Source organism: Lynx canadensis, chromosome C1 (assembly GCF_007474595.2).
Source record: "Lynx canadensis isolate LIC74 chromosome C1, mLynCan4.pri.v2, whole genome shotgun sequence".
In the NCBI taxonomy this organism is placed as follows: Eukaryota; Metazoa; Chordata; class Mammalia; order Carnivora; family Felidae; genus Lynx; species Lynx canadensis.
Window position 1 is genome coordinate 105,462,744 of NC_044310.1, and position 14,455 is coordinate 105,477,198.

At 40.9% G+C, this 14,455-nt stretch overlaps 1 protein-coding gene across 5 annotated transcripts in view; it reads left to right on the top strand.

Annotated features, from left to right (window-relative positions):
- Window positions 1-12,476, top strand: part of GABPB2 (GA binding protein transcription factor subunit beta 2) — a 35,938-nt gene extending 23,462 nt beyond the window's left edge. For all 5 annotated transcript variants that reach the window (XM_030327753.2, XM_030327748.2, XM_030327751.2 and 2 more), the window contains 3 exons: window positions 1,233-1,418; window positions 6,837-6,970; window positions 7,356-12,476. In XM_030327753.2, coding sequence (XP_030183613.1) covers window positions 1,233-1,418; window positions 6,837-6,970; window positions 7,356-7,658 — 623 coding nt within the window. In that variant the 3' untranslated portion in view covers window positions 7,659-12,476. The remainder of the gene's footprint in view (window positions 1-1,232; window positions 1,419-6,836; window positions 6,971-7,355) is intronic.
- Window positions 12,477-14,455: the final 1,979 nt, after the last annotated feature.

Here is a 14,455-nt window from a genome sequence, read left to right on the forward strand (position 1 = left end):
GCTCAGAGCCTGGAGCCTGCTTCAGATTCTGTGTCTCCTTCTCTCTCTGCTCTTCCCCCATTCACGCTTTGTCTCTCTCTCTCTCAGAAATAAATACACATTAAAAAAATTTTTAACATTTTTTAATTTTTATTATTATTATTATTTTTACATTTATTTACTTTTGAGAGACAGAGTGTGAGCAGGGGAGGGGCAGAGAGAAAAGGAGACACAGAATCTGAAGTAGGCTCCAGGCTCTGAGCAAGCTGTCAGCACAGAGCCCGATGTGGAGCTTGGACCCACAAACTGTGAGATCATGACCTGAGCCAAAATCTGACGCTCAACAGACTGAGCCACCCAGGCATCCTTTTGTTTATTTTTAAGAGAGAGCATGTGAGTGTGAGTGGGGGAGTGGTAGAGAGAGGATCCGAAGCAGGCTCTGCACTGTCTGCACAAAGCCTGATGTGGGGCTTGAACCCACGAACCAAACCGTGAGATCATGACGTGAGCCAAAGTCGGATGCTTAACTGACTGAGCCACCCAGGTGCCCCATGAATATCTTGATTTAACATAATATATATAAAGCTCTTAGAAAGGTACCTGGGCTACGCTGTAAGTAGTTGGTGTTAGTTGCTATTAATATTATTGTTTATCTGTCAGATGGGAGAAGCCACCTACCATTTGTGTCTATCAGACCTCTTCAGTGCTTTGACTACTTATTATTGTTAATTCACTATTAAATACCTCCATTTTCTTACAGAAATAGATATACTCTAATTTATAATTATTTTTCTAAGTTCCATAGATTTATTTAGACTTTCAAGATGCTTTCTGAGAAAAGAATTCCATGATCAGATACGCTGGGGAAACTCAGCATATCTTACCCCTGTTGGAGAATCACAGTGCTCATTAGCCTGTTGGGGTTTCTAATACTTCTTACAAAACAAACAAAAAATTTAAGCATATTTAAACTGGCATTTTGAAAATACATTTCTGCATAGGGCCCATCCTTAGTGAAAGCTATTAACATCTCAATGAAGACATTTTAGAAAATACTGTTCTAAAGCATTCACTATTTTCTTTTCTCCTCTGACTTAGCATTGTTCACAAAAGCTTGCTTTAGAAACTGTTGAATCTAACTTCTTAAGTTTTCCTATCCCTGATTATTTATTATCAATTTCAAGGAGGCTGAAATTGTTAAACTCCTGTTTTTTAAAAAGCTGAAATTTCAAATTCACTTTTGTCATCTCTAGCTAATTCAGAGGAAATCATAGAGGGAGATTCCGTTGACTCATCAATCCAGCAAGTGGTGGGGAGTGGAGGCCAAAGGGTCATCACCATAGTGACTGATGGAGTCCCTCTGGGTAATATCCAAACTGCAGTCCCTGCCGGAAGCATTGGCCAGCCATTTATTGTAACTGTGCAAGATGGACAGCAAGGTGAGTTATCCCATTTAGGCAAATGTGTATTAAAAGATATTTTACACACTCCACATTCTTCTGAAAATGAGGCATTAAAGCAAGTAGTGGGACTAGGAGAATGCCAGATGCCAGATGGGGCAAAGATGCTCCAAGATAGAAAAAGAAACAGAAATCAGGCTGGGAAAGCCTGATTTCCCTAATATATATAAAACTTGTGAGTAAAAGCCAATAATCTGATAGAAAAGAGGAGATAATATGAACCAATAGTTCATAGAAAATACTAATAGGTCTTAAAATATGGAAATGTGTTCAACCTATTTCATATATAGCAAGAGAAATGCAATTTAACATTGTACTGAGACACCATTATTATACTGTATTGTCAAAAGTGTGGGGAACTAGGCACTTTTTAATTTTTTTTTTAATGTTTATTTTTCAGAGCGGGGGCGTGAGCAGGGGAGGGACATAGAGCAAGAGAGACAGAGGATTGAAGTGGGCTCTGCAATGACAGCACAGAGCCCAATGTGGGGCTCAAACTCACAAACCGTGAGATCATGACCTGAGCCAAAGTCAAGACGCCTAACCGACTGAGCCACCCAGGCGCCCCAAAATAGACACTCTTATAAATCACTGGCTGACTCAGTTGGTGGAGCATGGGACTCTTGATCTCGGAGTTGTAACTTTGAGCCCCATGTTGGGTGTAGAGAATACTTGATCTTAAAAAAAAAAAAAATCACTGGTTAGAGTGTAAATTAATGTATTCTTTAAAGAACAGTTTGCAATATCTGTCAGTACTAGATACACATACCTTTTGGCTAAAAAGTTGTTTTCTAAGAATTTATATTCACACACAGAAGTGAAATATATACTAAGTTATTAATTACAGCATTATTTGTAATCATCAAAGATTAAAAAGAACCTAATTTGATGGTTGCTATATTTGTGGTGAGCATAACGTAATGCACAGAAAAGTTGAATCACTGTGTTGTACACCTGAAACTGATGAAACATTATGTGTCAACTATACTCAAATAAAACATTTTTTCTTTTTTTTTTTCTTTTTAAATTAGGCTTCACACCTAGCACAGAGCCCAGCACGGGGCTTGAGCTCACAATCCTGAGATCAAGACCTGAGCTGAGATCAAGAGTCAGATGCTTGGGGCAGATGGGTAGCTCAGTCACGTCCACTCCTGGTTTCGGCTTGGGTCATGATCTCACAGTTCATCGGATCGAACCCAAGTCAGGCTCTGCGCACAGTGTGGAGCCTACTTGGGATTCTCTCTCCCCCTCTCTCTGCCCTTCCCCCATGTGCTCTCTCTCTCAAAATAAATAATTATTTACATAAAAAAAAGAGTTGGATGCTTAACCAACTGACCCACCCAGGTGCCCCTAAATAAAAATTTATGTATTTATTTATTTATTTTTAATGTTCATTTATTTATTTTGAGAGAGAGCACAAGTGGGGAAGGGGCAGAGAGAGGGAGAGAGAGAATCCCAAGCAGGCTCCACTTTGTCAGCACAGAGCCCAACTTGGGGCTTGATCACAACCCACGATATGATGACCTGAGCCAAAATCAAGAGTTGGAGGCTTAACCAACTGAGCTATCCAGATGCCCCTAAATAAAAAAAATTTTTAATGAAAATGAAAAATTAAAACAACCTAAGTATACATCAATAGGGAACTGGATAAAGAAATTGTTACACCCACGCTTTGAAATACTATGCAGCTATTTAAAAACAATGAGGAAATGCCTTATATACTAGCATGATCTTATCTCTAAACTATATTGTGAAGTTACAAGAGCAAGATGCAGGACAGTATAGAATATGCTGCATTTGTATTTTTTAAAAAGAGGGAGATATATGTATTTTTGCTAATATATTTGTAGACTTAGACCATCTCTGGAAGAACATTCAAGAATAACATTGAAAACGTTGGTTGCCTGCTGAGACAGTACGTGAGGATGGATGGGAGGCTTTTCACTATATATACTCTTATAGTTTTAGTTTTTGAACCATGTGAATGTATAACTTATTCAAGAAATACATCTGTAAATTATTTTTTGAAAAGAAAGAAACTAATCACACAACTTCATTCTTTAAAAATATTGGAGTTTAGGGGCTCAGTCAGTTGAGCGTCAGACTCTTGATCGCAGGGTCGTGAGTTCAAGCCCCACAGTGGGCTCTGTGCTGGGAGTGAAGCCTACTTTAAAAAAAAGAAAAATGGGGGTTCCTGGGTGGCTCAGTTGCTTAAGCATCCTACTTCAGCTCAGGTCATGATTTCACGGTTTGTGAGTTCGAGCCCCATATCAGGCTCTGTGCTAACAGCTCAGAGCCTGGAGCCGGCTTCAGATTCTATGTCTCCCTCTCTCTCTGCCCTTCCCCCGCTCACACTCTATCTCTCTCTCAAAATAAATAAACATTTAAAAAAAATTTTTTTAAATTGGAGTTTGAAAAGAGGAGGGTTGGTTTATTGAATCTGAGTCACCAAAATTTTCACTTGGCCTAATAATGATGGGGATTTTATAATTTTCAAACTTTAAATTGGTGGATCTTTGCAGTATAGGAAGAAAGAGTAGGAATTAAACCTTTATAATCCAAGTTTTGGTATCATAAATTCTTAATGGTTTTATTTGGAAATATATTATTGATGTTTTTGTGAACATAATTATCACTTAATGCTTTGGGGGCTTCATTGGGTAGGTGAGAGACTCTACTTATAATGGAGTTAAATAAATGAGAATGGAGTTGTTTCAAAGAGAAAAAAATTGAGGTTTTGCCTGGATGAACTACACTGCTTTTTACAAATGTATTAACCAGGCACACAGAAGGACAGAAGGACAGCTGAGATTTTGTGAATTATCTGCAGAAAGTTTTAAAACCCAGACTAAAGTTCCTTTTCCACTTAGCTGATATCTAAGCTGTTTTCTATTGCCATCAATTGATGAGTACCCACAGAATACAAGCTAATTTTTATTTTATTTTATTTTATTTTACTTCTTTGAGAGAGATGGGGGAGCACAAGTGAGAGAGTGCGGGCAGAGAGAGAGAATCTCACGAGAGGCAGAGAGGGAAAGAGGATGAGAGAGAGAGAGAGAGAGAGAGAGAGAGAGAGAGAGAAGCAGGGCTCACCCAAAACAGGGCTCGTGTTTTACCCGAAGTGTGGCTCGAGCTCACCCAGTGTGGGACTTGAACTCCTAAACTGTGAAATCATAAGCTGAGCTGAAGTCAGATGCTTCACAACTGAGCCATGCAAGCACCTCACAAGCTAATTTTTAAATCAACCAAACCAAATAACTAGATAAATCTTCTGTTTTAAACAAAAATCATAAGGTACCCTAAAACCTAAATAGAATTTTAAGCTTTTGTATTTTGTGATCATTGTAGATTTATGTACAAGTGTAAGAAATAAACAGAGAAATCGAGTGTACCTATCACCCAGTTTCCCCCATTTTGCAGTAGTGCTTTAACATAGAAAATTGACATTGATACAGTTTACCAACCTTATTGAGATTTTTCCAATTTTATATGCATTAATTTGTGTATATACTTAGCTCTGTGCAGGATAATACATGTGTAGATTTGTTCTAGGACCACCACAGTCAGGACAGAGAACAGTTCAATCACAAGGATCCCTTGTGCTACTTTTATGTCCACAGCCCTCTCCCTTCCCACCCCATTCCTAACCCCTGGCAACCACTAACTCATTTGTTTTCTACCTCTATACTTTTGTCATTCCAAGAACATTATAGGGGCGCCTGGGTGGCTCAGTCAGTTAAGCGTCCAACTCTTGGTCTCGCAGTTCATGAGTCCAAGCCCCACATTACACTGAGAGTGCGGAGTCTGCTTGGCATTCTCTCTCTCTCCCTCTCTCTGCCCCTCTCCCACTTGCTCTCTCTGTCTCTCTCTAAATTAATTAATTAATTTAAAAAAGTATATCATATAAATGGAATCATGTAATATATAACATTTTGAGATTGGGTTTTTTTCTCTCAGCATAATTCCCTTAAGAGCTATCCAAGTTGCTGTTTGTATCAGTAGTTCATTCCTTTTTATTGCTAAGTAGTATCCATGGTATGGAGTTTAACCACTCATTGAAGGACATTTAAGTGTGTTGCTAGTTTTGGACTATCTATGAATAAAGCTGTTATGACCAATACTGTACAGGATTTATGGGAACATAAATTTTCAGTTCTCTGGGATAAATGCCCAAAAGTGCAGTTGCTGGGTTGCATGGTAAGTGCATGTTTAGTTTTGTAAGAAACTGCCAAACTGTTTCTTAGAGTGACTGTACAGTGTTACATTCCCACCAGCAATTTATGAATAATCCAGTTTTTCTACATCCTCGTCAGTATCTGGTATTATTAAAATTCTAGCCATACTGATAGATGTATAATGCAGGATGTGTGTTTTGACCCTTCACTCACTTACCTATAAATATCTAAGCAAATTAGATACAGTGAATGGCCAGCTGCTTTCATGTGAAGTTTCTCAAAAATCTTATGTAAAGACATCAGGCCTTCTTTAGACAAATCACTCCTAAAGAATTGTAAGGCGGGGTGCCTGGGGGCTCAGTCGGTTAAGTATCTGACCTTGGCTCGGGTCATGATCTCACCATTTGTGAGTTCAAGCCCCGCATCGGGCTCTGTGCTGAGAGCTCAGAGCTAGAAGCCTGCTTCAGATTCTGTGTCTCCCTCTCTCTCTGCCCCTCCCACCCACTCTCTCAAAAATAAATAAACATTTAAAAAAACAAAATAAAAGCAAAGAATTGTAAGCTTCTCAGCCATAGCTTCTAACCTAGAGTGAGACATCTTTATATAAGAGCCTCAGACCTAGTTGTTGACTGCATGGCTTCCAGATTTGCCTCTCTAATCCTTTCTGTTTCTCTCTGTAAGGCTGTGCTTTACCTGTTGATTCTAAAATCCGAAGAGATATGAACAATAAGATTTCAGATAACATCTTGCAGTTTATTTTCTAATTTATTTTTTTTTTTAATTTTTTTTTTTCAACGTTTATTTATTTTTGGGACAGAGAGAGACAGAGCATGAACGGGGGAGGGGCAGAGAGAGAGGGAGACACAGAATCAGAAACAGGCTCCAGGCTCTGAGCCATCAGCCCAGAGCCCGACGCGGGGCTCGAACTCACGGACCGCAAGATCGTGACCTGGCTGAAGTCGGACGCTTAACCGACTGCGCCACCCAGGCGCCCCTATTTTCTAATTTAAAGCAAGCAGTAGGAGTCAGTGAGGCGCCTGTCAGTGTGGAGCCTGCTTGGGATTCTTTCTCCCTCTCTCTCTGCCCTTCCCCTGCTTGCGCTCTCTCTCTCTCTCTCTCAAAAGAAATTTAAAAAATTAAAAAAAACAAACTTGAAAGTAGGCAAAACCTCTTTGTTTTACTATGTATTCATTATCTCCAATTGGTGTCCTTTGGCTTGTAGTTCTAACTGTACCTGCTGGTCAGGTTGCAGAAGAGACTGTAATTGAAGAAGAAGAGGAAGAAGAAGCAGAGAAGTTGCCCCTGACTAAGAAACCAAGGATAGAAGAGATGACAAACAGTGGGGAGGAAAGCAAGGTAACGTGTTTAGGAGTGGTAGAGAGAAGAGACAGGAAATACTCAAAAGGCAAACTTGGAAGAAGGCCTGGACCCTTCTTTATATATTTAAAAAAAAAATTTTTTTAATGTTTATTTATTATTGAAAGAGACAGAGCATGACTGGGGGAGGGGCAGAGAGAGAGGGAGACACAGAATCCGAATAAGACTCCAGGCTCTGAGCTGTCAGGACAGAGCCCGACGTGGAGCTGGAACTCACAAACTGTGAGATCATGACCTGAGCCGAAGTCAGACGCTTAACTGACTGAGCCACCCCGGTGCCCCCCTTGTTTATATTTTTGTCTACTCTCTGGATGACCAGGGATCAGGAATTCTTACCTGGCGGTGATACGGTTTCCTTTTACAGGAGGGCACCGAAAGAGAGCTCCTACAGCAGCAGCTCCAGGAGGCCAATCGAAGAGCTCAGGAGTACCGACACCAGCTCCTAAAGAAAGAGCAGGAGGCAGAACAGTACCGCCTCAAGCTAGAGGCCATGGCCCGACAGCAGCCCAACGGAGTTGATTTCACCATGGTCGAAGAGGTGGCGGAGGTAGATGCCGTGGTGGTTACGGAGGGAGAGTTGAAAGAGAGAGATGCGGGAGTGACTTCGGGGGCCACAGGGACGACAGGGCCACATGCGGGAGTTTCCATAGAAACTGTTTCATCTTAACATGCGAGGGCCACAACTTGGACTGTGTCCGTCTTTTTCCTCTTTTTAAAAGAAAATACAGAGGACTCACATTGTATAATCATGTCCTAAAGAAGAAAGGATGTCCTAAAGAAGAAAACTATAGCAGGGCACAGTGCTTGGACTCAGGAAGGCTTGCTATGCAACTGGAAAATGCAAAGCCAAATCAGGGGAATACTTCTTCTGGGGGACCTAAAGAATAAGGACCAAATTTCCAGCTCCCATCATCACTGCTTTAAGCTTAGAGGTAAAAGAGTGCTGGATATTGTGGGTTGATTGTTTTTTAAACAACTGACTTTCTGTCAGAAGATTTTAAGATAACATTCCTAGTATGAACACACACAGGGCCTTTAATAATCGTACCATCAGGTGACCGTATAATATGCCTTAGATCGATGTGTACCTGGTAGAGAAGGAAACTAACTGGGAGGGGGGTTAGAAGCAAGCTTTTGGGAAGAGAAAGAGATCTATTCCACTTCCAAAGGAGCAGGCATTCCCTTCTGTCCTGAGCTCACTTCACTGAAAAGAAATTGGTAATTGCCTCACTAACTCTGCATCCATTATGTGTCTATAATTCAGATGCCAGTTTAAGAAACTGAAGTGGAATATTTAAAAACTGGAAAGGAAAGAGAACTTGTTTACGTGGGAGAAGTGTATGTCAATCCAAAATCCTCCAGGCTGTGCTTCCACAACGCTGGAAGGTGGCCAGAAAGAGCTTGTGGGGTTATGAAACAATCTGGTCTCGAGATCCAAACTTTGCTCTGGCTGGATTTTATAAAATCACCATCAGGAGGGTAGTCTGTTGCTAGAACAACTTGCTTCCAAACACTTATTTATATAATACCAAGGTTTAATATCAACTTTTTAATTTTATAAAATTGTGTGGCGTTTGAAATCTAAGTGTGCCTTTCTGTGGAGTTTGTGTGGTATCCTCTTAATTGCAAAAGAAGTCAGGGGACAGGTGAGTGCTGAGGGTGTTGTTGGAATTTTATGTTTCACTTCGGATGAGTAACTTGTTCTGTTTCCTTAAGGTCGGGCCCTGCGCACAGCTTTCGTGCCTTATAGGTGCTCGGTGTGTGATGGCAAAGGGAGTAAAAATCAGCAGTGTCATAAAGTAAGGAGCCAGAACTTTTAGCCTGATAACTTTGTCTGCCTGACTCCCTTCTCTACCGCTATGCCTGCTCCCTCTGCCTAGACACTACTGGAAAGTGTTTCATTGCTGGGTTTTCTTCGTGTGCCAGTTTGGAGTTTTTTCAAAAGAAAGGGGGGATGGCTGGAGAGAGAGAGGTTGTGGAGAGGTTACATTACAGAAGTTACTGCTTTTGAAATTGGGCCCTCATCATTCTCGACCTGCTTGCTTGCTTTATTGTAAATTAGAAGAAGAAACCAGGGGGAGATGTGCCAAGTAAACATTTGAATGACTGTTTAGAATACGGTTTTCTTAATTAGCGATCATGGGGAAAACATACATTTTTAATCTGGAATAAAACTTGACAGTTAACATGGCTCTATTTACCTTGATTAGTGAAGTAATTTGCTGCAGTTTTCCAGAGGTGCAGAATCACTTGGGGCTCAAAATAGACTGAAAACATAACTCCCCAAACCAGATTTAGCAAACAGAATTGGCTAGTAGAGGCTTATAGGCAAAAATACCAGTTTTGAAATGAGTCTTGGCTACTGGCCACCATAAAACTAGGTTTTCTCCGGGGACTTGAGAGATTACTCTGGGTTTGGGGGGGTGGGGGAGGGTGGCTAATGAAACGCAGTGGAGGAGCGTAGGTAAGGGTGAGGGGACAATTGTGCCTTCTGCTGCCAAATCATCCTTTTTGTGTGTGTGTGTGATGTTTTTCTTTTTTCTGAGTCCCTTTGTGAACCAGGTGCTAACAATAAGCTGCTATTGTGTGCCTTTTCAGAGCCTTAGCTTAACAACAGAGATAGAGATAGAGGGTCATTTTAGGTATGATTTCCTAATGTTCTTTGTGTATATATTGACTTTAATTCTTTTTTTTTTTTTTTTTCCTTTCCTGTTAAGGGGGTGGAGGTTAACTCTGCAGACGATATCCAGGCCCAGCCCCCTCACTCTTTGGGGTAGCTTCTGATTGGGGACGGGAGTTGCCATCCAACACTCCCTGCTGAGCATAGCTCCTTACTGCTTTGGGGAACTGTTTAGAAATTCTTACTATTCTCTTTCTGCAGGAGGCTGTCATTCTCACCTAGAAAAATCTTTACTACAGTCCAAGTCATTTTTGATGATGGGGTCTCTGAGATAGGGAGTTGGGATAGGGAAAGAGAAAAGAGAAATGTCTGGAAAGGGGTGGGTAGCAAAAAGGTATTTGTTGTTATTTACTTAAAATACACCATTTAGCATCCCTAGGAAAAGAAATAGGATTTCGTCTCCACTTTGTATTGCCTTGAAGAGAATGGTAGGTCAGGATCGCTTGAAGTAGTTAGAAGTTAAATATTAAATGCATTAATGGCAGTACCATTTTATGATTTAGCATATCCTTCTGGATCAGCAATGGATGTTGGGAAAATGTTGCTAGATTCTTCTGGGTTCGTGGATTCACCTGGTTTATTGGCAAGATTGGATTACAGAGAATCAAATAACAGACAGGTGGTTCAGAGTTGGTGCTTAAGCCGAGAAACCTGGAACTTAGGATGATTGCCTACCTTAAAATAAAGCTGCTTTAACAATATCAGTATTAATATATGAATTTTAGGCTCTACATTTGACTTTGGTCATAAGCCTTCCCCCAAGAGAGAAAGAAAGAAATGTTAATATTTCTGTTCTTGTTCCTGGCTTCAGGGAAATTACTTATAAATATATAAATGAACGTTCCCTTCCTATCACTACCTCTGTGGGATCTCTTAATTGTAATGCCAGAGTTGAGGTCTCTTAATGGAAGTATGGGAGAACTTGACTTTAGGATTTCTGTGTTTTGAACCCAGAGCCTTAAAAGATGTTCTTTTTCTCTGTCAGAGCTCTGTGTAGTTATTTTTGGCTTTGCCTTTCCCCCCCTGTCTTCAGCCTTACCATTGAATTATTAACATTTTTGTGTCTGCTCAGTAGTGTTAGAAATCTATGGCATACAAAATGACTTCTTTATATTGATGTAAGAGAAATGAATTTACCAGAGGGTTCTGTGACCAGGGCATTTTTAATACTCCTTTGTTGGGTGCGTATCACTGTGTACATTTATAAATACATACAGATTTTCCCACTTTTTTCTTTGTTTATTTGAGGTTCAACTCTAAAGTACCTGGTATAACCTGGAAATATTTTCATTTCATTAAACACATTAGAGAGGGTTTCTGTGGCTTCACTAAAGGGGCTGAAGAATAAAAAGCCTTCTTTTGGCCCTTCTCTGAGACTCTGTAACAGGCATAATGAGAAACCTGAGGAGTCATGCCCCAGGGAAAACCAATCTCTGGCTTTACAGAGATTTGTTTAGCGTGTGGTGTGATGACACCATGTAAGCCAAACAGCTCAGAGTGGTGTCCAGGGTAAAGAGGGAGCCGCCCTTCCGCATAGCAAGCCCCTGTATCCACTCCTATGGCAGCAGGTAGGCGTGCTGACTGGCACCTGTAAAACCCCTGACACCTCTGTACAAGGAAGAACCCTGGATAAGGGCCATGGCGCAGGATACCTGCTTTCCCAGTTTAGAAATCTCATCCTTTTGAGAAAGCATCATTTTGAGAAAACGTGTATGGCTGTCTCCTCACAAACATCATTATAGACTTCCAGAGCTAGAGGACTTCAGGCAGATACTGACCTCTTCCCAGAAGTTGAATAGGAATCAGTTTTTATCCAGATTTACTGGGGAATGGTCTCCTGTTCTCTACTGCTTGTGCAGACATCTCTGTATGGCCAGAAAAGGAGCTTCAGAATGGAATATATGTCAAGACCACCTATATGCTATTCTGGGCTCTTATCGATCTCCATTTTATGTGATGGCTATTTTCTGACTTAGTACTCTCTTTCCCATGCCAATATGTTTAACAAGAGACCAGGAGCAAGAAGGATGTGAGTTTGAATTAAGTAGTTTTGAGCCTCTGGTACTTTTTTTTTTCTTCTTGGAGCTTCTTTAGGATTAGTGGGTGGGGTGACATTCCTAGACTCTACAGTAGCAGTTTGGCTTGTTAGTGGCAGGAAGTTGTGATTTCCTATCTCTCTCTCCTCCCCCTTCCCCTCTAACTTCTTCTGCTTCTGTGACCCCATTGGTCTTATCTCATTGAGTCTTTCCCAGGCATTAATAATTAATAGGTCGTTTCTAATCTCTGGGCCTTGTCCTTCCTCTTTCCACTCCCCTCCTTCCCTATTACATATTTTCTGCTCATTCTGAAATGGTTTGTTTTTGACAGTTAATCTAGGTCCCAGCCTATACCTCGTGCTTCCCTTCCCAGTTGCTTTCAGGCATCTTGGTCTATCAGCAGTAAAGGACGGATGGCAGCTCCCTTCTCTGGCTTTGTCCTGTGTACTGTCCTTCTGCCAAGGTCATTTATGTTAGTGGAGAAGAGAAAGAGGGTGGGTGGGGTGCCTAGATTCTTCTGAAAATGTCCTCAGTTTTTCAGGTTTTCTGACAGCTTTATGTACAGTATGTTTTAGGAAAGCTTAAATATACTTCTCTTTATTTAGGATTTTAATAGGGTTTGATTTTGATGAGGAGGATTGTGTGTATGTGTGTGTGGGTGAGCCTTTGTGTGTATATGTACCTATACAGATCTATATTATATATACAATTTTTGTACTATCATTTAAAGTAAAGATGTTTCTTAATAAAATGTCAAAGTCTTACCATTTCAGGGTGTCATTGAAGTTTTTTCCATCTCCTGGGCAAAAATTGCATCTCGTTCCTGATCACAGATAAATTCCAATAGGAAGTGTTCTCTGTCCAGCTGAGCTAATGAAGGCAGAGCAGGGGGAGGGTGTGGGAGGGTCTTCTTTCCCCTGTTGGGGTCTCTTGTAAGCCATTCACAGCCTCTGCATTTTCCTTATCTAGCTACTCCTCAGCTGGTATTCTTAACAGGCAGAGCAACTGGAGGTAAATGAGAATGGAGAGAGCTTTTGACTGGCTTGTTAGACTTACGTCTTTCTCCCTTCTGTCATCCCCCCACTCCCTTCCCTAGAAGCAAACAACCAGGACGAGAGCACAGGAGCTGAAGGAGATGACTCTGTGCCTTGTGTGGGAGTAAAGTCAACACGAAGATATGAGGTGGAGGGAGAACATGAGGTTCAAGAAGGCTTGGAAATAGATTTGCTCTGCTGGCTTCTCAGCCATTCTTAGTTAATAAGGTGCTGTTTTGCTATCTCAGTCCAACACAGCATACATTTATTAAGTAAATACAAGTAGCATCCTGGTTGTGGCTCAACCCCCACTAGTATCCAGGGCTGAAGAGACCCATCTGGCTGGCTAGAGGGGGTCCCCATCCAGGGTACAGTGTTCTCAAAGCTGCTCCGTTGGCAGAAAGGATGCCTTTTGTTTTTCTTCAAAAAAAAAAATTTTTTTTTAATTTGAGAGAGCCAGGGAGAGGATCAGAGAGAGAGAGAGGGAGAGCGTAAGAGAGAGAATCTTTTTTTTTTTTAAGTTTACTCTTCTTTATTTTTATTTATTTATTTTTTTAATATGAAATTTATTGTCAAATTGGTTTCCATACAACACCCAGTGCTCATCCCAAACAGTGCCCTCCTCAATACCCATCACCCACCCTCCCCTCCCTCCCACCCCCATCAACCCTGTTTGTTGTGAGAGAGAGAATCTTAAGCAGCCTCTACGCTCAGCTCACAGCCCAACCTAGGGCTCAGTCTCACAACCGTGAGATCATGAACTGAGCAGAAATCAAGAGTCAGTCACTTAACAGACTGAGCCACCCCAGAGCCCCAAGGATGCCTTTCTTAAATAAAGGAGGATAATACTAAAGCCAAGGACATATAAGCATCTGTGCTCAACAAGTAGAACCTCCAAGGCAAGGCTCCAAGTCAATATTCAGGAAATTGAACACTACCATGTACTAGGTTGCATGTAGGTAATTGCTTTTTGATGTGTGTGTGTGTGTGTGTGTGTGTGTGTGTGTGTGTGTGTGTATGGTCAAAAACCCTGTGTACATATTAATTATAAGGTACATCTGGTAGCGTACCTCATAAATGTGTATACAGCCTTTGTTCTGCTGAGAGAAAAAGAGCAGGAACTTGAGGCTTGAGAAACAAAGAACTAAAAGTCTTGCTGAATTCAAATCCTAGTGTGAGAAATCAGGAGCATGGGAAGGTTGGAAGGGAATTGGAGAGATGGGAACCTGGAGTTCTCTGAAGGGTAATATTCTTAAAGGATGGGAAAAAACCATGAATTACGGCAACTTTCTTAAGATTTCCTCTGTGAAAATGAGCCCTCTACTCCAAGAAGATCAGTAGGTAGAAAATACAAGAGAAAGTCGCAGTGGGAGCAACTGAGTGAAAACCACAGCTATGTACGGTTTGTGCAAGATGTCTGATAGATAAATAGAGTTAAGTTTGTTATAACTATAGGGGACAACTTTAAAAAAAAGGAAACTAGATAACTGGGAAATTAATAGTCATGTCCAGCAGACAATTTACATGTGTTAAAAATGTTAAAAAAATAAAACGAAAAAACTATAACGGACCCCTGAGCAAAGTGTGGGGCTGCACTCTGCTCCCATAACCACTCCTAAAGTTTAAGAAAGTTCTTACTATAAGAAATGTGCTGTTTGAGAGGGAGGCCAATATTATAAATAATAACAGCTTCTATGCATTAAGGGTTTTTTTG